General features: G+C 38.0%; 1 protein-coding gene across 1 annotated transcript in view; it reads left to right on the top strand.

Annotated features, from left to right (window-relative positions):
* Positions 1-24,570, top strand: part of GRM5 (glutamate metabotropic receptor 5) — a 549,187-nt gene that overhangs the window by 456,508 nt on the left and 68,109 nt on the right. Inside the window, 3 exon segments of the mRNA XM_037521807.2 lie at positions 5,453-5,699; positions 13,830-13,998; positions 20,409-20,535. Of these exon segments, the coding sequence (XP_037377704.1) occupies positions 5,453-5,699; positions 13,830-13,998; positions 20,409-20,535 (543 nt within the window).

The raw sequence follows: 24,570 nt of genomic DNA, 5'->3' as shown, positions 1-24,570 counted from the left end.
ATTTTGAATGTGAAGAAACTAATCAGATCACTAGTGACAGAATTTGAGCCAGGGACCAAGTAACACAAATCAACTTATTTTACTAAGTGCTTTGCAAATATAAACTCACTTAATCATTGCATAAAATTATTAGATACTATTATTAAACCCATTATTTGTATACAGAAAGAGTTAATGTCCTTGGCAAAAGTTACACAGCAAATAGCAGAGCTGTGATAAAACACCTGCTGCCTACTCTTGCCCTTTATGCTCTGCTGCTCTCAGTAGTTGAGATGTTCTCCCTATGACAAAGTAAGGTAACCTCATTCACCTTCTTCAGATGTGTATGTACTAAAGGAGATATTTAAAGAGAGATGTAAGACAGAGAATATAGGAAAGAAGAAAGTGTCCTGATTCATTGAGTAGTGAGTCTATTGCTTTGTGTTTAAACATGGAAAACACTCCCTCCAACACACTACATGCTAAACTTGTCAGCTATTGACAATGTTTTCATTGCCTTCGTTTCTTCATTTATTTTAAGAATAGCTTATAGGTTCATTGAATTCTTATCATATTAAAACATTTTTTAAAGAATTTATATTGTTAGCATATATTGCAACAGAAACTTCTCAGATAGCTGAAGGTGATAACTCAGTCGCAAGATCCTTCTGATGAAGGGAAAAGGTTAGAAAGTGGGTGAAATGTAGGCAGAATTCAAATTTGAATTTCTATGAATTAACCTAAGTTAAAACAGACTGAGATGTTTTTCTTTTAAAATGCATATATCAAAATGACGAGAAATTGTAAAGTCTAAATTTCTATTAATTTTCTCTAGATGGTTACTTATTTTTTTAATATGAAATCATTATGTGATAAGGGAAAATAGTCTCCAGGAAATTCTACAAGACCCTAATGCTCCCCAAAGAGATCAGGTACTCTGAGATGCTCGATAACAAATGATTCAACAGACCATGCAAAAATATGTGAGTCCTTTAGTTTACAGACTTTTGTTCTTGGTCAGTTCGTTCTGTATTTTCCTGGGTCTAGGACTTGAGCTGCATTAGCAGGCATTACACGAGGGAATAGAAACAGCACCTTCTAGGAAAGAGCTAATCTTTTTTTCTCAATTTGTGCCCATTAACTATATTCAATTAGAATATTTTTAAAAGTTGATGCAGTGATATTGATCAGGGATAGTGTATTTCCAGTGGAAAACAATATAACCAAAAATGAACACTAATTTTAGTATTAGAAATTCTTGTCTGCTGCTGATGTTTACTATGATGTTTACTATGTTTACTATGAACATCTACTAACCTGCCCATTCCTCAGTTTCTGTATCTTTACTCTGTACTTTACTCAGTTTCTGTATCTTTACATATCACTGATATACACAAAAATTATTTTTTAAAATGCCAAACAGGGCCTCCCTGGTGGCGTAAGGGATTGAGACACAACCTATGAAGCTGTTCACAGCTTCTGCAGCATGAGTTCGATCCTGGCCAGCAGGAGAGCAACCCACATGGTGCAGCAGACCTCTCCTATCTCGACCGCTGATCCCCTCAGCAATGTATTTCAGTCAGTCTGACTGTTCTGCTCCCCATTCTGTCTCTGGTGAATCCCCTCACCCCCCCACACCTCTGACCTGTACCACAGTTCTTGTATGAATAAATAAATAAATCTTAAAAAAATAAAATAAAATGCCAAACAAATACACATTTCATTATTGCCCCTATCCAAGTCCACAAATAGTAGCCCTAAGCACTGTGATTTACAAGTGAATAAAACTCAGATTTTGTTTTTCTGCTGGTTGCAGCATTGACAAAGAATAAGAAAAATCTTAAAAGAGGCCTTCCTGGAAGCTCCCCTGGCTATCACCAAAGGGGAAACCTTTGGCTTGCTTTTATTGCACAGTCTTGACCACAAAACATAGCAGTTAAAGGTTACTGTGATTTACATTTCTTTGTCTTTGCTGTTGTTTGGGCATGGGGCGCCTCTCAGCTGGACATGTAAGCCACACAGCCAAGGACAGGTTGGCACAGGAAAGCCAATCCATTTAAAACATTCATATGGAGAATTTACATTTTTGTAAATTCTAATAACCGCTGGGACAAACTGGCAATAGTTATTCTGTTTATAAACCTCAGGCATATGGGAGCGAGAGGGAACATCCCCATGACCATGACAGACAGGATGGCGGTGACCTCACTGTAGGGTAAGTGATGGACAGGCTTCTCTGCCCTCCCGCCATCAGGATTGATGCTGGATCCCTGCGGTCCTGCATGCAGGCCTGATGGCGGCCACCTGGAGTGGGGTGTGGGCGTGGGTAGCTGGGTTCACCAGGGCTGAGAGACTGGGCTTTTAAGGGCGGCGTTGCAGGGGACAGAACTAGCAGGAGGAGAATAGGAAGAGAACCAGCAGAAAAGCAGAGGCCACGAGAGAACACCGGAGAGCCCAGAGAGAGTAAAGATTCCCTGCGGGCCTCCTGGCCCCCAGTACCCCTGCCTGCCCTGGACCTGGTAAATCCCAATAAAAGCCTGCAAACCCCCCCGAGGGCTCCTGGGACTCTTGCTTCCCCGTCTGCATAGAATCACAGAGATCTTGCACTGACCCTTCCTGCCACCAAGAGGGACCTTGCTGCTCTCCACTCAAAAACAATTTCATTCTTTAAGAAATGGTACTAGAGTTCCCAAAACGCACAGGACCTCTGTTGGCACCTAGTTCCCATTGCAAGGTGACAAGAAGCCTGTGTTTTATCAGGTTTATCTGGAATTAACTACCATAAAACAGGAAAATTTCACTTATGATTCAAGCCAAATGTTTATAACCACAATACGAATTTATTGCAGAGAATCTACATTATAATAATATAAACATATAATTCAATCGGCAGCAAAAGGAAGAAGGTAACAAACCTCTTGGGGAAAACTGGGAGAGATAAGCGCAGGGAATGGGCCTGGCTCAGTCTGGAGAGTTGCTGGTAACATCTGTCTGAAGGGCCACATCGCCTGGGGCTCTTGCCAGGAGAAAGTTTTAAGAGTGTGAGCATGAGGTCCATACACATCTCAAAATGTCTCAAATTCAGTACAGATATTTATAACATTTTTGAGAGGCATATTATCAGGACTACCTGCAATTCTGATTTAGGCAGGGTCTCTCTACATAGCCAGGTTATTATCTGCCCTTTCCTTTTGCGTGTCTGTTTATTAGTGTCATATTAGACAAGTATTTGCCTTATAATTAACAACTTAAGTTGCTATCAATTGCCCCCACAATCCCATCAGTCAGAGTCATTACAAATTCAGCATGTTTTCAATAATCCAGATCATTAATTAATCCATATATATGATAGCCTGCACTGGGCATATTGAGGAAAGCCTATCTGACTGTTTTTGAGAGGTCAAACTCACAATTACAAAGCATCCACTTTGTGCCAGGCTGTGTGTGAGCACTTATGACTATTCTATATTTTTTAATCCTCACAACACCCTTGTAAGACAAAGGTCACTGTTGAACAGATGATTAAATTGAACCTTAGAGAATTATGTAACATGTTCAAGTTACAGAGCCAGAAAGACACAGAGAGGGATTTAAACTTATTCTGGGGCCTCCCCTGGTGGCGCAGGTGGTTGAGCGCAGCACTGTGAAGCTGTCCGCAGCCTCTGCAGCTTGGGTTCGATCCCGGCTGGCCTGCGAGGGTCCCACATGGCGCTGCAGACCTCTCCTGTCTCCCCGCTGCTCCCCTCAGCATTTTACTCAGTCTGCCTGTTCTGATTCCCACTCTGTCTCTGGTGAATCCTCTCACCCTCCCTCACATCTGGTCTGTATCTCAGCTCTTGTATAAATAAATAAAGAAATCTTAAAAAATAATAATAATAAACTTATTCTGCTCATAAGAGGAAAATAAAAGAATGAAAATCTAACTATAACCTATTTAATAATCATTAAAGCACCTGTTAGTGAACTCTCATAGTGGGTGAATAGCCGAGTTACAGTACAAGAGAACACTTTGAAGTCAATTTTATGGTAATAGAATCAATCAGGTAAGTAACTCCCTTTCCACCTATGGAGTTAACTTGCAGAAGTAGGTTTGGACTGACTTGTGGACTGGGTCCTTCAAATTCTCCTTCCCCTAAGTACGCCTCCATTTCTATGATATGTTGCACAAGATACCTGCACGAGATAGAGGGTGATAGGAATTTGGAAGAGAAAGATTAATTTTAGCATCTGTGATTAGATTTGTGTTAGTAGGGTTAAAGAGGAAAAGAAAAGAGAAGGGGCAACTATAGTTTAATTGGAGAGTTTAGCTCTTTCATTCATTAAACAATTATTTAATGGGAACCTATCATATATCAGGCACTGTTCTAGGCATTGAGTCATGAGAAAACTAGAAATAAGAAAATATTCCCACTCTACAGCATTTAAATTTTAATGAGTGAATAAGAGAGACCTACAATAAATAAGTAAATATATGTCATTTTATAAATGGTGGTAAAGAGGTAAAAATTAATTCAGAAAAGGAGATAGGGAATTTGTGAGAGAGTGGGGTAGAGATTAGATATAGTAAGATGTCAAGATAAGGTCTCAAAGAAAGGGCGGTAAAAACCTGAGTAAAAACCTGAATTGAGGAGGAAGCAGGCTCTGAAGAGCACTGAGACATAGGGTTCTAGGTAGGGAAAAAAACAAAATAGCAAAAACTAATCCTGGAGTTAGGTGCACGTCTGACCTGCTTAAAGATAACAAAGGAGGTCAGTCTGACCGGGAAGAAATAAATGAAATGGAGAGTATCAGGATATAGAATCGGAATGAAAATGGGTGGAGCACCATGTGCCAAGATGTAAGATTTTTGACTTTTATTTTCAATACTAAAGGAGCCGCTGGAAAGTTTGGCCAGAGAGTAGGCATGATCTGGCTTTCATTTTATGGGGAATTTTCTGGTTACTATGTTAAAAATAGACTGGAGTGGGGGTAAGATGGACAAAGGTAGAATGAAGGAGACCAGTCACAAGAATGCTGCTGTTGCCCAGACAGGAAATTATCTATCTTGAAGATGATAGAAGTAAATTGTTGTGAGGTGTTTAATTTTGGATGCAGTGTGAACATAGACCCAATAAGAGTTTAAAGTGTTATGGAAAAGGGGGAATAAAAAATGATTCCATGGTATTTGACTTAGTAACTGCAAGAATAATTTTTTTAGCCATCCCACTTCTACTCCCAGAGTTTGGTAATAGAGTAAACAAACCTTGTTTTATTGGAGATTCTGCTCTCTCTTCAAGGTCTTTGAGAAAACCCTGGAAATACAAGGTAATTATTAGGTATACTAAGTTGGCACATGTATCTTAATATTTCTTCTTGTTCTAACTCTGATGAATTTCTCCAGCATGTTCTATAATTATTTAGAAACACAGTAAACATAGACATAACCACAGTAAAATAAAATCTCAAAACTCATCCTGAATTTGTTTCCCAACAGGTTCTCTGACTCTGAAAACACATCATGTTCAAGATTCTAAAATGGGATTTGTGATCAATGCCATCTACTCCATGGCCTATGGACTCCACAACATGCAGATGTCCCTCTGCCCTGGTTACGCTGGCCTCTGTGATGCAATGAAACCAATTGATGGACGTAAACTTTTGGAATCCCTGATGAAAACAAATTTTACTGGGGTTTCTGGAGATATGATCCTATTCGATGAGAATGGAGACTCTCCAGGAAGGTATTTACCATTTTCCTCTAAACAATACATCCTGCATAGCAGCCATCTCTTGTTCCTGAGGTGCCTGCCCCCTCCTTTGTAGTTATCTAGTCTTTCTAATCATGTTTGGCTAGTTCAGATACCACAAGTACGCTAAGAGAGAAGTGGAAGCCTCATTTGTTATGACTGGGAAAATAAGTGATGATAATGTCAAAACAAGTTCTTGGAATCATTACCAAATTTCAGAGCATCACATTATTATAGATAATCAAAAGTCAGCTTTGTGTTTTCTCTACATATTTTCCATTTTATTCTCTGTGCTCTGATCACTTCTTGGGTATAGAACTATAATAAAACAGAAACAATTAAACTTCTGACACTTCAGAAATGGGACTGAGGTGCTTTTATATTGTTTTCTGTAACTATAGTAAATTTTAAGTCATATTTTATTGTAATATCTTCTAGCTGGAGCATTTTCTCCTTTCTGAAGGTCTTTTTGCTGAAATTTCACTTTTTGTTATTTACAGAGAGAAATATGAACTTTATCATAATTATAGGTTAACCTCCAGGGACAGTCAGTAGGTATCCAGAACACACCCAAGTTCACATCTATTTCATACTCCAAGTTGTCAAATCACTCTACTCATGGGACTTTTAATCTATGAGTAATACTGTCATTAAAAAGATATTCTCAGCTGTAAAGGGCTGAGTCCTTTCCTCCTCTATCAGAAAACCAAGGTCCTTTTGTCTCCCACTATAAAATCCCAAGTACTCTTCCAGCAACAGGTGGGTCCCTCCGTGACTGGATCCTCATGTATCTGGCAGTCACCCTGGCCCACTTGTTTTCATATTCCTGAGGTGAGTTAGAGCTTGTCCCTGATACAGTTGTTACCATCTCACATTCTGGGTTTCTAGGTGACAATAGTTTCCAGTCATGTAAGAGGAAAGTTGGATATTTCATATTTTTAGATAGCTAAAGATTATTGATCTAGGTAGGCCTTTTGCCATATTAAACTGACTTTTTATGTGATATTCACATATTTAGCAATTTGGTATATTGAGGAGTTGGAATCATTTTCCTGGAGCCAAAGAATTTTCACATTTTTTTCTGAGACATTTTGGGGGGGCAGGGTAAACAAAGAACTATCACTTGGGGCTCAGGTAGAGGTCTGTGTTCTGATATCTGCACATGGGAAAAATAAATCCATGTGCACGTGAGAACTGACATCAGTTCAGGACTTGTTCATATAATTTGATGACTCCAGATCCACCATCTCAAAGAGTTTTCATGACGTGTGCCCCAAGCCAGTTCTGTAAATCAGGTAGTAAAAATAATAATAATAATAATAATGTTTCAGACGGTTCAACTCTATTCTAATGGGAAACTTAATGAATAAGACAAAACATCACTGCCTCATTCATAATCCTCCAAATATGATCAAATGTGAATACTTTTAGAACATTGAGTCTTTCTGTTCGAACATGAATCTCAATAATAATGAGATGAAACGCAGTGATATTTTCTCAAGGACATTGTATTTACATTTGTATTCGAATAATTTCTGTTTAGAGACTTTCTATACATTACTGATGTTGGTTATTATATTAAACCTTTAATAAATGATCAGAAATGGCCTCTAAGGGCATGACACAATCTAAACAAAAGACAATTTGCAATCTTTTGTTTTTCCAACTAAACAAGTTATATTTACAAACTTATAATTGACATTTAGTGAGTATATGTTCTGAGTCAAACACTAAGTTAAATCTTTTGTGTTTTAATCCTATGAGGTACTTTTCATATTCTTTTCCTTTCTTGCTCTAGGTTCACACTGACTTAGAAAAGTTAAATGACTTGCCCAAAGAGACAATCTAATAAATGATAGATGGAAAATTCTAACTCATTTCCCTAGGCTTCACCTTGTAACTGTATGTGTTCTCACTATGTAATGGCATTATAGCTTGTCATTTAATCAGCCAGGTTCAACACCTAAAAGCCACTAACTTCTGAGAGATTATTTGTAGGCATTTTGTTGTTATTTCTATGAGTGGCAGTTATAAATCTTCTAAATCAAAATATTCCAAACCAAGCAATAAAACAGAGGAGACTGGGGTGATTGATCTTTTAAAATTCTAGAGTCACAGGGGGAACATTCTAAAGAGAGGGAGCTGGGAGAAGTTGCAGATAACTTTGGAACTGGGCCTCCCCTTGTGGTGCAGCAGGTTGAGCACAGCCCTGTGAAGCTGCCCACAGCCTCAGCAGCACAGATTCGATTCCCAGCCAGCAAGGGAGAGGCCCATATGGCACACAGACCTCTCCTGCCGCCCGCTGCTCCCCTCAGCAGTGTGCTTCAGTCCTTCTGCCTGCTCTGCTCCCTGCTCTGTCTCTGGTGAATTCTCTCACCCTCCCGTGCCTCTGGCCTATACCCCAGTTCTTGTATAAAATAAATCTTAAAAGAAAACAAAGTTTGGAACATATCCTTGTGAACTGTTGAAGAGTAAGTTTTACACAGTGTTTTTAAACTTTACATCTAATTTGACTACTATCAGTTCACAAACCTTTAATGAGAACTTCATGCCAGTTGTGTCACAAAAGGCAGATTTTTTTTTTTTAATTTGCTGTGAAATAATGCCCCCAGCATATTGCCAAGCAGAAGTTCTTAATCAATGCCTTAATATTTCTACAACAAAGCATATGACTATTCATATGAATTATGACAAATGGCCATAGCAGGGTGGGTTACCTTTTTTTTTTTTTTTTAAAGATTTATTTATTTATACAAGCACTGGGTACAGTCAGAAGCATGGGAGGGTGAGAGAATTCACCAGAGCCAGAGCGGGGAACAGAACAGGCAGACTGGCTGAGGGGAGCAGTGGGCGACAGGAGAGGTCTGCGTGCCATGTGGGACGCTCGCCAGTGGCCAGGGATGAAACCGGCGTTGCAGAGGCTGCGGGCAGCTTCTCAGCCCATGGCTCAACTGCTGCGCCACCGGGAAGGCCCTGGGATAACTTTTATCACTAGGTAAATTCAGACTGGGTCATGCTTTGGTGCCACATGAGTTATTAAAAAAAAAAGTGCATGGTTTTTAAAACTCTAAGAATTTCACAATTTGGGCCTCCCCTGGTGGCGCAGGCGGTTGAGCGCTGCACTGTGAAGCTGTCTGCAGCCTCTGCAGCGCGGGTTCAATCCTAGCTGGCCAGGGAGAACCCCACATGGTGCAGCAGACCTCTCCTGTCTCGCCTTCTGCTCCCCTCAGCAGTGTATTTCGTCAGTCTGCCTGTTCCGTTCCCCGCTCTGCCTCTGGTGAGTCCTCTCACCCTCCCATGAATCTGGCCTGTACCCCGGTTCTCATATAAATAAATAAAATAAATCTTAAAAAAAAAGAATTTCACTATTTTTGGTCAGAAATATGAACCTTTTTGGGCTTCCCTATTGGCACAAGGGTTTAAGATGCAACCTATGAAGCTATCCCCAGCCTCTGCAGCAGGAGTTCTATCCCTGGCCATCCAGGAAGCTACACACATAGCACAGCAGACCTCTCCTGACTTGCCCACTGCTCCCCTCAGTAGTGTATTTCACTCAATCTGCCGGTTCTGTTCCCCAGTCTGTCTCTGATGAATCCTCTCACCCCCCCACACCTCTGGCCTGTACCCCAGTTCTTGTATGCATAAAGAAAGAAATCTTTAAAAAAGAAAGAAAGAAATATGAACCTTTATTATTTTCCTGTTCCCTTGCTGGCAAACAATGATCTGTGGACGAAATCATGTCTACTGTCTCTTCTTATAAATAAGGATTGTTGGAACACAGTCCCACTCATACAGTTAGATCCTGTCTATGTCTGCTTTCATACTATATGAGCATATTGAGTAGTTACAACAGAGACCATCTCAGAAAGCCTAAAAGCCTAAAATGTGTTCTCCCTGTCAGCAAGCAGCAAAACTTTTCTGAGCCATAGGAAAGAATCTCACAGGAGCTAAGGTTTAAGTGGTCTTCCCAGTGCTTGAACTGACGATAACTGGGCAGAGAAAAACATGGAGTGTCAATGTCAGACTAAGTACAAATAATTATTTAAAACAAAAATAAATAACATAATGTTGTAAGAAACATATGTATGAGATGCCAATTATCTGCTAATATGACATTAAGGAAAGGAACATAGAATTATACAAGGCAAATTGCTTGTATTTTACATTAAGTGACACAATGTTAACTTCAAGCAGAATAAAATGAATTAAAATGTACATTTAATTCTTGAGCAACTAATTTTCAATATAAGAAGAATAACTAAAAAGCCAATAGGAAAATACTTAAAACATGGTTAATCAAAGGGAAAAAAAGGTAAGAAAAGAAGAATAGATGAACAATAACAAGTGTGATAAACAGAAAATTAGGTTAGAACACACAAAATTTGAAGATAATGAGCTGACTTCTTCATACATAATTCTGCCCATGGAAGGAACATAAAGATGATATATTTCAACTGCTTGACTTTCTGGGGAGAAATTAACTCTCAAAGAAAGGAAAAGACATGTCTGAGGTGACAGAGTCAATTAAAAATAGAAGAAGGACAATGTAGAGCTGTCAGGCACAATACACAAATGGAAGAAATTGAGTTTTATATTTCATTTTCCTTATCATACATTTTAAATAGTCTGATATATGTGATAGAAAAGTTTCAATAGTTTGTTGCATGGATCAGAGTTTGGAGTGTCTATTTTGTTGATTCACAATTTATCACATTTCAGAATTCAACTTATAAACAGTCACTGACATCAGAATTGTAAACGGAGAGGACAAAAGGAACCATAAATAAAATACTCTCTGCAGTGTCCTCCTTCAAATAAGTTTCAGTTCAACTGACAGCACACTTGGTCTGCCCCTAGGAAAGAGAGCCTCACTGTCTTAGGAGGAAACCTGCTCTAATTTTCATAGAATTGAGTTCTGCCTCCCCCTAGTTTCTACTTACTACTTTAATAGAATTTATTTTTTTTCTTTTTAGTTAGAACATATTTTATCTGTTTTATTTTAATACACAACTTCATTTTTCCGGGTTTTTGGCATATTTCAAGTGTAAATTGTGAGAAGACAAGGAAGAGAGATATGGGAGGCAGAGAGAGTGGAGAAAGAAGGAGCGGAACTGGGGTACAAGACAAAGGTGTGGAGCGGGGGTAGGGGTGAGAGGATTCACCAGAGAGAGTGGGGAGCAGAACAGGCAAATTCACTGAAACACACTGCTGAGGGGAGCAACTAATGAGGCAGAAGAGGTCTGCCATGCCCTGTGTGTATCTCCCTGGTCTGCTGCTCCATGAGAGTTGCTCCCTGGCCGGCCTGGAATTGAACGTGTGCTGCAGTGGCCAGCAACACCTTGACAGCACTGTCTTTAACCCCCATGCCACTAGGGAGGCCCAGAAGGACAGATATTAAAGAAGACATTAACCATCTAACATACAGTAATTTTAAGAACACAGAGGAAGGGAATTTTAATAACACAGGGAGGGAGAATATTAAATGATGGCTAACAATTTCAGGAAGCTATTAATTTTTAAATTGTTACTTTATTTTTTAAATATTTATTTATTATTTATGCATACAAGAACTGGGGTATAGGCCAGAGGTGGGGGGGGGGTGAGAAGATTCACCAGAGACAGAGTGGAGAACAGAAGAGGCAGACTGACTGAAATACACTGCTGAGGGGAGCAGCAGGCGAGACAGGAGAGGTCTGCTGTGCCATGTGGGTATCTCCCTGGCCAGGGATTGAACTCATGCTGCAGTGACTGCAGATAGCTTCATAGGTTGCATCTTAACCCCTTGCACCACCAGGGTGGCCCTAAATTGTTACTTTAAATTAGAGTATTTTTCAAATACTCATTTTCTCTCATATTTGGTGGAGAATAAAATCTGTATCCCATCTCTGATAATTAAAAGAACTCAAGCCAAACACTTTATGAAGAATTATTCTCATCTAGTTCTTTTTCAGATGTACAGCAACCAATAATGTTGCAACAAAGTGATATTTTCAGAACCATAAGCATTGTTACTAATATCCTTATGCTTATCTTGTAGATAAGAAACAATTGCCAGTACTCTAAATGTTAATTCCAAGGGAATGGTTCACTAACTCTCAAATAATTACAGCCAATTGATGGCTATGAAAAAAAAAATAATAATAATAAGATTTCAGTTTCCTTGAATCCCTTTCCTATCAAATATAACTTTTCCAGTCTATAAGATTCATGTTTATTTTTCAAAAATTAGATTCTTTTACTTTTTACCACTTCTGCTATATAAAACATAAAAGAGAACATGATCTAGAGATAAGAGATTTGAATATATAGAGTAATTCAAATAACCACAGTCTTGCTGCAATAGAAAATTGGAAATCTTAACTGTTTTGGATAAATTTGGAGCAGTGTAATGGAGAAGAGTAACAAACAGACTTGAGGACTGACTTCCACTCTTGGCTTTGCCACTTGTATACTTTGCAGTTTGTTCATACTCATTTGCCTCCCCACATTCAATTTCATTATCTATAAAATCAGCATTTTGGACCAGACATTTTCTGAGTTAAGAATCGCTGGAAATGAGGTTGATGTCTCATTTTGGGATGAAGAATGAAACCTTCCTATCCAAATTGGTAGCAGCCTAGAATGGCCAGGGGTTATTTGTTCACATTTCAAACTCTTGTAAGCCCATGTGTTTGAAGGAGCCAGTGAATTAATATAGAAGTTATTTTTACTAAGTGTTTTGTGCACTAACATCTCAACTCATTGTATGCTGAGTAGACATGGGATTACTAAGGTAGGACTTGTTTCTTTTTTTTTATTTTATTTTATAGATTGGTACTTTTGATTTGGTAGTGGAATTTAGATAGTTATTCGAAATTGCTACTAAAAATAAAACACTGTAGGATAACCCTAAGGCCGCAGAAAAACTGACAAGGTTTAAGAATGAGCTGACCTTCTTAAGAAGATGATGCTGTGAAAAATGTGATTGGAAAAAACGTAGAAGTAAAAGTAGAGTAATTAATTTGGAAGTAAAAGTAGAAAAGTGTCCTTCTGCAATATAGATCCAAACAGATTGTGGTCAGCTTTGCGCTCAGCATTTCTGTATTGAGCATTGGGATGAGTGTAGTAAAATGGTCTCTTAAACCCACAAGCTAGAGAGTTTTCCATCCATGTCAGTTTCTACTCAGCTAAATATGCTGAGCAAGGGAAGTTGGGAAGACATTTATAAAATCCCATCTGCCAGTCATCTAAGTCCTGGGTACTATGTGAGGCCATTGTATGGAAGACTTAATCTGTAGGGACTGGCATGATGGTGGTATTCCTCATCAAAGCCCTCAGATTGGAAAATTATTTCAGCAAAGCTTTTCTGGGGCAATTCTTATATATAATAAAAAGCTTGTGAATAAACACTTTAGTTTTTCTTTTCTGTATCTGTATCCCCATACTCAAAAGAAGAATAATGTCTAATAAAGATTAAGAAATAATGAATTGCTTATTAGTCTTTTCCAGCACTTGTAACTTGCAACAGATGTTTTAGAAGCTATTTTCTGACTTACTTTAAATATCACACCAGAAAGTATCTTCATACAATGAAGTTAGCCATTGATAAAAGATAAGCTATAAAAGGTAAAATCACCCCTATCCAAATTAAGCCATTGATAAAAGACAAACTATAAAAGGTAAAATCATGCCTATCCAAAGTACTCCCCAAAACTGAAGATAAGATTAAAGGTTTACCAAATTTTCACACCGTTACCAAAGGGAAATTTTATCATTTTACCTGAGTGGAGATAAAAACATTTCTCTTTTTTAAAAGCCCAACATAGTATTTGTTTAAACTCCTTGAACTTATTTTAAAACTAACTTTCATCTTGCTGCTGAGTTAAATTCACTTTCTCACGTGGGATTATTTTTTATTTCAGGCATAAGCATGCAAATTTAAAAAAAAGAGGAAAATAAAAGAAAAAACAAAATGGCCTGAAAAGAAAATGAATGCATTTTGTTGTTGTTGTTATTCTAAGTGTATGTGAAGTGAAGATTCCATGACAGTAGATGCATATTGAAGGAATGAATTAAATCTATTGCTTCTTCATAGTATAATATTTATATTCTTGGCTAAATAATCATTATATTCTTGTTCTTAAGGTATGAAATAATGAATTTCAAGGAAATGGGAAAAGATTATTTTGATTATATAAATGTTGGAAGCTGGGACAATGGAGAATTAAAAATGGATGATGATGAAGTGTGGTCCAAGAAAAACAACATCATCAGATCTGTTTGCAGTGAACCATGTGAGAAAGGCCAGATTAAGGTAAAATGGAGTCAATTGTTTTTCATTTTTGTTTTAAATTCAAAAATATTTATTATCTCTGCTATTTTTTGAAATTTAGATATGTTTTACCTTTATCGTTATATGTGTATAATTTCAAAAATTATGTGTTTTCCTTTTTTATTATGTTTTTATAACATCTAGTATAAACCATAATAGTGTGAGGAGTTGGGCTAATTGAACCTACTTGAGTCATTTTTGTCTATACCCTTTCTACTCATGTAAGCCTTTAAACACTTGCTTTCTGGGAATAAATAATTCACAGCTGGGGATGACATTAATTTCTAATTAATATAACAAATATTTATCAAGTTACTAATACTGTAGCAGTTTATATTAATGGGGCAAAAATAAGTAAGTGACCCTTCAGTGTCGGAAGATTTACAGTCTAGAGATGGAAAAATACGGTCACTAATAACTAAAATCAAGTAAGCTGTGAATTTTTCATTAAGAAAAATTTATGTAAATTCATACCAAAGAAAGATTATTTCTGAATAAAATGTCAGAATTTGGACAATGAAGGATGGATATGATTTCAGATAGTGGCATGGGAAAATGATCACATATGTAGAGAGAACAGTCGCAGGAACGATACTGAAGTGACCAAGTGAAGACTGTCATGGAATAATAGTTAATCACCCAGGATTCATAGTGCTCTAAATGGCTAGCATAAAAAGAAAATTGAAATGATATGTTGAAATTGTATTTGTGGAGAGTTTTGAATGTCATTAAATAAGTTGATCTTAATTTTTATTAACCAGGAATCTGAGAATAATTTTCATGTAGATATTGACATAAGTTGAGCTACAATAGAGGCAAATTTGTGAGTAGAATTATGAAATGTGAATATAGAAAGATCCGAAGAAGACGTGCATGGTCAATAGGCACATGAAAAGATGGATCATCATCTCTTATTCAGGGAATGTGAATTCAAACAACTAGGAGATATTGCCTTACACCTGTGAGAATGGCTATTATTCAAAAGACAAGAAATACAGTGTCAGAGAGGATGTGGAGAAATGGGAGCCAATTGACAGATACTATTTAACTATAAAAATATATGAAATTCTGGCACAGCAGACCTTTCCTGTGAGCCCGCTGCTCCCCTCAGCAGTGTGTTTCAGTCAGTCTGCCTGTTCTGCTCCCTGCTCCATCCCTGTCATTGGTGAATCCTCTCACCCTCTCATGCCTCTGGCCTATACCCTGGTTCTTGTATAAATAAGTAAATAAATCTTTAAATATATATATATATATATATATATTTGAAATTCTGTCATTTGTCACAATATGGATAGATCTAGAGGACATCATACTTAATAAGTCATACTGTAAAGAGTAATCTGGCACATTGAAGACATGGTTAAGATACCTTTAGGTTAAGTAAGAACTTGTCACACTTATAAGAAATTTAAAAAGCCAGTGAAGAGAGGATGAAGTTATAATTAAAATAAAAAAAAAACAAAAACAAAGAGATAGCTGTGAGGGAACAATGTGTCTTAGGGGTAAAAGACATCAAAATAAGTTATTCATGAAACGGTTATTGATGTCCTCTATTACATTTCTAGTAGCCTAGACCTGGAACAGAGGACTTCGGTCTTTTCAACCAACATCACTTTCACTCTTCTTAGAACACATTAGAGGTGTTTGTTCATTGGTGATTAGGATTTAAAGGCATACATTTTTATGTATTTTATTATGCATTGGCAAGGTCTTCCAAGGGTAGTTCTGAAGATTTGGTAAACATAAGGCAGAAGGAAGTGGGCATGGTATAATAAGTTATTTTCAAAGAAGTGTGGACCTGTACTACTAAAAGACATACAGTGTTGAAAACCAGTAGTATCTCAATTAAAAATAATAATAATAAATGCTTTATTGCTAAGAAATGCTAACCAACAAAAATAAAGCAGAAGAAAAAGTAAATGAAGATAGGAATACATTTATCAATGCCTGCTAAATGGCTCGATTGCTTAAAGTGTATCTGAAAATTTCTGAATATTTTATTGTTATTTATAATAAGGATTAGAAAACTATGGCCGCCACAGTTCAAATCAAACTGCTTCTTGTTTTTATCAGTAAAGATTTACTGAAATGCTGCCATGATCACTTGCTTATGTATTGTCTATGGCTGCTTTCAAAAAAAAAAAAAAGAAAGAAAGAGAGAGAGAAACAGAGAGAAAGAAAGAAAGAAAGAAGGAAGGAAGGAGGGAGGGAGGGAGGGAGGGAGGGAGGGAGGGAGGGGAAGGAGGGAGGGAGGGAGGGAGGGAGGGAGGGAGGGAGGGAGGGAGGGAGGAGGGAGGAAGGAAGGAAGGAAGGAAGGAAGGAAGGAAGGAAGGAAGGAAGGAAGGAAGGAAGGAAGGAAGGAAAGAAAGAAAGAAAGAAAGAAAGAAAGAAAGAAAGAAAGAAAGAAAGAAAGAAAGAAAAGAAAGAAAGAAAGAAAGAAAGAAAGAAAGAAAGAAAGAAAGAAAGAAAGAAAGAAAGAAAGAAAGAAAGAAAGAAAGAAAGAAAGAAAGAAAGAAAGAAAGGAAATAGAGGTTTTTGTTTCTTTGTTCGTTCGTTCGTTTGTTTGTTTGTTTTCAATTTTTGTGTAGAAGCACTTATATATAGACCAGAAGTGCAGGAAGGGGGGTGAGAGGATTCACCAGAGACAGAGCAGGGAACAGAACAGGCGTATTTACCAAAATCCACTGCTGAGGGGAGGAGCGGGGAGACAGGAGAGGTCTGCTGCACCATGTGGTTTAGTGCCTGGCCAGGATCGACCTCGGGCAATAATGGTGATAGCTCTGAGCCTTAAGCCCTAGGCCACCAGGGAGGCCCCAAGAAAATACTTTAATTGTTGAGTTGCAATGACTGTCCTAGAAAGCCTAAAAGATTTACTATTGATATTTGGTCCTTTGTATAAAAAGTCTACAGACCTTTCACATACAGTACCAGTCTACTGCTGGACCAATCATCCTGCTGTTAAACTCTTCATGTGAAATTTGTTGTAGACTCACTTAAAATATTAATTGTTCATAATTCCAGCTCTTCTTATAGAAAGATGGCTTATGTAAATAATCACATAGAAGTCGATTGCAATACAATATGAACCTATAACTTCAAAATACCCAATGGCTGATTTGGGAGATTTATTTACATATAATTTCCCTGCCTTTTTAGTGGAAAAAAAAAAACATACACAGTGGAAGAATTTGATTCCCTATTATCATATTTTTAGTACTAGTTAATTGAAATGATATTGATTTAGGTTTTTTTTTAATAATACAAATTTCCATTTTCCTAACCATAAATCATCTTTGTAGTGGGGAGAAATGTCACAGTGATGCCACAGGTACTGGGAGTGAAAGAATTTGCAGAGACAGAGTGGAGAACAGAAATGGTGGATTTATGGAAATATACTGTTAAGAGAAGTAGTTGGTGAGGCAGGAAAGGTGTGCAGTAAGGAGACTCTTGTTTATATACAGTTTTTGCGGCTTTCTAACTTGGGGTGCCATTTTGCACTAGTTTTCTGCTGGGATGTCTCCTTTTGGGAGCTGACCTTCGGCACAGAAACATGTCCTCACCTCTGCTTCAATTGGGATTGTTTTTCTGGCCATGGTGGTTGGTCTTACCGTCTTGTCCCTAAGGGAACTTTACCAATTCCCTTCTCTATTTAAGCCTCCCAAATCTATCTGTTGGGCCAGGTATGGGGGCTTTGGTTTCAACCTTATTAAACTAGACCTGGACAATTTTTACTCTACTAAATATTCAATTGGCATTTTCTTAATATGATTTATGGAAGTGATGGAGCAAATTCATTAATGATAAAATCTCAAAGCATTGTTCAGGTTTGTTATCCTGTTGTTCCAAAGGTTAAAATATATTTCATACTGGTATTCATAAAAAAAAGGAACATTATTTCCAGTGTTCAAAAGAATGGGGATTGCTATGAAAGAATTGTCATTAAATATATATTTAAAATGAATGTGAAACAAAGCACAAGCAAAAATGGTAAAAAAAAAAAAAACAGTTGTCATTATCAGAAGACATATCAAGGTGTCATTGTTGATTCAAAAGATATAATATTGGTATTAAACTTGAAAAATGGCGTGCGTCTATCTTGGTAAAAAACCTGAAATTCAAAAAGCAATACTCACTATGCCTCAGTTTTTTCTCCTAGATAAAAAGAATAATAGCAGGGCTTCCCTGGTAGCACAGGGGTTAAATTCTCAGTGCTATCAAGCTATCGCCAGCCACTGCGGGATGAGTTCAATCCCTGGCCAAGGAGCTAACCCACATGGCGAGGCAGACCTTTCCTGCTCTCCTGTCTCCCCTGCTGCTCCCCTCAGAGTGTATTTCAGTCAGTCTGCCTGTTCTGCTCCCCACTCTGTCTCTGGTGAATCCTCTCACCCTCATACACATCTAGCCTACACCCTGTTCTTGTACGCATAAATAAATCTTTTTTAAAAAAGGAATAAAAGCAGCTACTGCATACACAGCTGTTTAAATGTTCTAATGAGATGAGAGCCTGTATACTACACTAAATAACAGGTTAAGAGCTGATATTATTGTTAAAAAAAAAAAAAAACTTAAGATAGACTAAGGAGTCTAATTAATGATTGTAGTGCCAGGAAGGGCACAAAGCTGGTTCTCTATGACCCGAGTAGATGGGTAAAGGCGTCCTGGAGCCCTCAGTGGCTTTCTCAGGCTTTTATTGAGCTTTGACATGTAGTGCAGCAACCACGTACATGGCTGGCAGGGGTGCTGGGGGGCCGGAGGCCGGCAGGCCCCCAAGCAGGCCCCAAGTCCCCAGCAAGTCTTCACTCCGGGTTTCTCTAGTGTTCTTTCTCCCCTTCTCTCTCCTGCCTCTCCTTCTCTTGGAGACTATCTCAATATTGCTGCATGGCCCACAGAAATAAATAACACAACTTATAATGATGTAACAACTGCAGGTGCCCCATCAGGCAGGGCGATCCTAATGGTGGGAGGGCAGAAAAGAATGTGAATCATTTACCCTACAATGATTTTGCCTCACATAGATAGTTATTTTAGGGAAAGACTGTTTCAGGCTCTTTTTGTCAACATTCCTTACTTATTTTGTTGTCATTTCAAGAGTTAATATGAGAAACATAGAAAATATTAAGAAAGATCTGCCAGGTTCTTTTGTATTTGGCTCTATATAATTATTGCCATCATCAGAGCTCTTTAATTGAGTCAGCAGTAAAGAGAAGGAATATAACCACTGTTATGTATGGTTATTGCTGACTATCAACCACAGTTTTAATTATTTATAAGAATGTTAATGAATGCTGTCTCTATTCAACAAAAGCAATTTATGTACCAGTGGTGAACAAAAAAAAAAAAAATCCATTTCTAAAGAATACCACGTGGGACTCTTTCAACTGTTAAAGTATTTTAATTATTTTCCATTGTCTTAAAAAGTCAAACAAATGAAGATGTACATGAGAGTCTTAATGACATTATCCACCTTCCTTTCAAGCAAATCAAAGGGACAAAGCGGGGAACAGAACAGGCAGACTGACTGAAATACACTGCTGAGGGGAGCAGCGGGCAAGGCAGGAGAGGTCTGCAGCACCATGTGGGTAGCTCCCTGGCCGGGGGTCAAACTCATGCTGCAGTGGCTGTGGACAGCTTCACAGGCTGTGTCCTAACCCCTTGTGCCACCAGGGAGGCCCAATCCCTAGTTATTTTTACCAATATGAATAGTTTTCTGCTGATATCTGATGTTTTCTGATAATTATTCAACTAATGGCAAGACACCAAGGTAAATTCAGAGAAGAAAAGTTCTTAATTTGTCAGAAAGAGAGGCATAGTTACTGGGGAAATTCAGTTATATACATACATATATAAATGTATGTGTATTAATGTCTGAGTATAAATATAGGTACTTTGAAGTACATATAACAGAGTTATTGAAATACACTGTTAAGAGAGGTAGCAGGTGAGACAGGAGAGGTGTGCAGGAAGGATTTGAGGCTCTCTTTTATATTCTGTTTGCATGGATTTTCTAACTTGGGGTGCCACTTTGCACCAGTTTTCTGTTGGGTTGTCTTGTTTAGGGTGCTGGCCTTTGACTCAGAAACATGCCCTGCCCTCTACATCTGCATCCAAAGTTTACTGTCTGAAGATTTGCATTTAATTTAATTCTAGACCCTGTCAATGACCAATTTTATGATGTTGGACTCCCACTTAACATCAGCCTCAGTTTCTTTAGTTACAAAGTGAGAATTTATTAAATATTTACTCTGTCTATCTGATAACATTTGAAATAATGTATGTGAAAGCCCTTTCTGCTTTGCAAAAAAATACATTTGAATAAAAGATTGCTGGACTTTCAACTTTGCAAAAAAAAAAAAAAAAAAAAGAGTAATCAAAATTTTATACACTTGCTGTAGGTTATCCGGAAGGGGGAAGTCAGCTGTTGCTGGACCTGCACCCCCTGCAAAGACAACGAGTATGTGTTCGATGAGTACACCTGCAAGGCCTGCCAGCTGGGGTCCTGGCCCGCGGATGACCTCACAGGTACATGTGTCACCCTGTCAGTTAGGGATGGCTCTGGAGAGCCAACTGAGGAAAGACACGGGCTGGGTTGGGGGGGTGGTCAGGGAGGCACAGCATCCAGCTCCAAAAAATTCAAACCTCGCTGGTCTTGTTTATGTAACAAAGAGTTTCATTAACAACAGAAATCTTCACAACTCCTGATTAACCTTAAAAATCTCTTGAGCTCATGAAAATATCATTCTATCTTATGCCCCGTACACTCAAACTAGATTTCTAGATTTCCTAGTGGATTTCTCATCCCATCGTTAGTATTAAGAAAATAATAAGTCCTACACAGAGTCTCAGATGACTGTGACATGTGTGGTCGACAGAGAGGGATATTAGACAGGAAGAGACTAAAATATGACATATCCAAGAGCAAAAAGTTTGCATAGAATGTGGTAGAAATTGGTCTGAACTTATTTGTTTAGAAGTTTGTCCTTAATCTAAAACAGGAACCTCTAACTAATGAGTTTTCAAGTAATGTGAGCACAAGATTAGACTTGCCTTTGATTGTTTGTTTTAGGATTTGTATTATTTTAGTTTTGAAGGGGTGGTTTCCTCTAAAAATTAAAGAAATATGTCATTGTGTTCTCAAGATTATATTTCTAACTCTAATTTTTACAATATGAAAACAGAAAATTATACATTTCAGACCCCCTTTTATTTATTAAATATTTTATATAGCTATTTGTTTACTGAAATAAGGCTATCTAAGCCAAGATTATCTTAAAGAAGTTAATGAGGAAAGTAAAGTGGTGAAAATATGATGATTACAATATAATAAAGGAACAAATTTGTGGAATTGGAGTGAGTATTAAGAGGGGACTTATGAGAATGATTTGCGAGACAAAAGCATCCCAGGCAGATGGCCCTCCAGGTGGTGGGTCAGGTCATCTAGTGGTTTTACAGTTAAGTTGGATTTAGCACAAAACTCTTAGAGGGCAGAGTATATCATCAGTGCAATTCTCCATCCCTCACAGGACTACAGGTTATCCCTGGCAGTTGTGTTAGTTTATTCCAAAAGCTCGGTTAAAAAATCCTGTGATCCTGGGACTTTTGGGAGCAGCTCACATTAAGACTTTGTTTTCAGTAATTGGTATTTATGCAGAAGACTTTTCTTTTGCTAAAATTTTTAAAATTCTAGTGAGAACGAAGCTAAGTTAAACACGCCAGGAGAAATACAAATACCAGATGATTCCATTTATATGTGGAATATAAGAACACAAAATAAAGGGTCATACAAAACCAAACCAATAACCAGCTCTTGATATCTGACTATGAAACTGAGACAGCTAGAAGAGGAGAATGGCGGGGAGGTAGTGGGGAGGGAGTGGGGAGGTAGAGGCCCAGTGTAGATGGTGGAGGGTGACTGGGGCTTGGGTCATTCCATGCCTGGGCATAGTACAGAAACATACAATTGTAGAGGTTTGAGCCTATAACCCCTAAAACAAAATACAATGATCTAAATAAATATTATCTCAATAAACATAATTGGAAAAATATTTTAAATACATATATATATATATATATATATATATAAAGATAAAATACCCAAGAGTCTTGTGGTAGTATTTTAGCCTTGTTTTCACCATGAGACAATGAACTTCCTGATGCCTTTATGTATCCCGGTATCCCTACTCTGTGCTGAACAAAAACTTCAATAATTATTTGAATAGATTAACTACAGCATGCAGGCATGTGCACATATATACACACACAGAGTAAATATGCCATAAAGAAAAAATTTACATATATGAGTAATAGTTGTATCAGTTGGTTGTGTTGCAGAAATAAGTTCTAACCTTTTACCCAGGCAGGGGAAGAACAAGCAGTACTTTAGGAATGGTGAGGTCAGGATGCTTTATTACTCATGCATGAGATCTCAGACCTGGGTAGTCCCATAAGGCCTGAGCACTGGACTAGAGACAAAGAGTTTCTTTTATACACAACCACTTTACGTTGATAAAGTTGGTTAGTTAGCATACACATTCTTTTTTTTTTAAAGATTTATTTATTTATTTGTTTGTTTATTTGTTTATTTATTTATACAAGCACTGGGAACAGTCAGAAGGGCAGAAGGGTGAGAGAATTCACCAGAGCCAGACCGGGGAGCAGAGCAGGCAGAAGGACTGAAGTACACTGCTGAGGGGAGCAGCGGGCGGCAGGAGAGGTCTGCGCGCCCTCTGGGACCCTCCTCCGGTGGCCGGGGAGCAGCCGGGGATCAAACCGGTGCTGCAGAGGCTGCGGGCAGCTTTCAACCGGGCACTCAACCGCTGTGTCACCGGGGAGGCCCAGCTTACACATTCTTGACACAGGAAAAGGGGAAGGATACAGATCTTCCAGGATGGCCTGGGAGATCAATCAGCCTAGCAGGCTGCCAGACCTTGTTTAGATCTGCTTATTAAGGAAGCAAACTTATTATTTACTTTACATTTCCAGGTCTATGCCTCTTTAACAGGGAAATATTTCTTTCTCTCAGCAGTTCCCTTTCAGTTGTATTAGTGATTGTTTTCTTTATATTATTTAATTTTTTTAAATTTCAACCTGGATTATCATTTAATTGAATGATATCTATCTCACTTATCTTGCTAAGCACCATGAAAGTGAATATGTAGATATAAATTTCTGTCCTATGTTTTATAAAACAGAGGTGACAGGTTTATTATATTTGGATAATAAACTCAACAGAATGAATAAACACAATTTTATTTCTACTATTTGTATTTTAATAATAGGTGCTGAAGAAATTGATCTCTACACTATTTTTTCTCCATATTGTAGTTTGTTCCCTGTCTGGTCCTATCCTGTCCTGTCCTGTCCTATCCTGTCCTGTCCTGTCCTGTCCTGTCCTCTCCTCTCCTCTCCTCTCCTCTCCTCTCCTCTCCTCTCCTCTCCTCTCCTCTCTCCATATTTCAATAAGGCTACCAGAATTTTTACCTTGCAGCTTGGAGATATAAATGCATTCTTTCACAACATTTAATAGTTTGATTTTAGACAAGATCAATTTGAGTTGTCTTTGGGATTTTCAAATGTGAATTAATTAATTTAACAAATTAAGACCTTAGTTTGAGCCATAAAATGTAGTAGGGATTGAAAGTATAAAATATAGTCTAAGTTTCAAGGAAAATTAAGTGGTAGAAAAGTCTATAAGCAGGTAAGCACACAACGTACTGAATATTGTAGTAAGGAAAGACCAGAGTATTACTGAAAAATGGAAGAGGGCATGCCTAACCTTGAAGAATTCAGAAAACTTTTAATCCTAAGGCATGATCTTGAAGCTCAATTAAAAAAAAAAAATAGTAAAGAATGGGGCCTCCCTGGTATCCTAGGGGTTAAGTCTCAGCTCTATCAGTCTACCACCAGGATGGCTTGAGTTCAATCCCCAGCAGGGGAGCTAACTCACATGGTACAGCACACCTGTCTTGTTTCACCCACTGCTCCCCTCAGCAGTGTATTTCAGTAGATCTGCCTACTCTGCTCCCCACTCTGTCTCTGGTGAATCCTCTCACTTGCCCCTCTGCCCTGCACCCCAGTTCTTCTATGCAAAAACAAATAAAATCTTTAAAAAATGGTGAAGAATTTTGATTTGTACGGGGCAGGGGGTGGTAGGAGGGATTACAGTCAAAATAAGGGGGGTGGAAATTGTTAAATGGTGAAGATTATATTAGAAGAGTGTATGGCACGAGGGTTATTAATGACACCATCATTCTCTGAGTTACCTTAACCAAAAATAAGTGAAATATCCTAGATTCTTCTCTATTCCTAGACACCCATGTCCAGTCACTAAAAGAATGCATTTATATCTCCAAGCTGCAAGTATAACTATTTTAATTGTGAAGTATTATTATTCCCTCTCTTCTTCACCATTTGTACTATACATCCCTTGACTATCTTCTCATCATCTTACATTTGACAGTAATTTCCCAACTTATTTCCCTGTTCCCATATCTATGCCACATGTCTCTGTGTCCACTTTTCATCCTGGATAATATATATCCAAAATACAGGTTTGTC

The sequence above is a fragment of the Talpa occidentalis genome, unplaced genomic scaffold (assembly GCF_014898055.3).
Source record: "Talpa occidentalis isolate TD23 unplaced genomic scaffold, MPIMG_talOcc4v2.1 talOcc4.3, whole genome shotgun sequence".
Taxonomy (NCBI): domain Eukaryota; kingdom Metazoa; phylum Chordata; class Mammalia; order Eulipotyphla; family Talpidae; genus Talpa; species Talpa occidentalis.
This window is presented reverse-complemented; position numbering and strand designations above follow the sequence as displayed.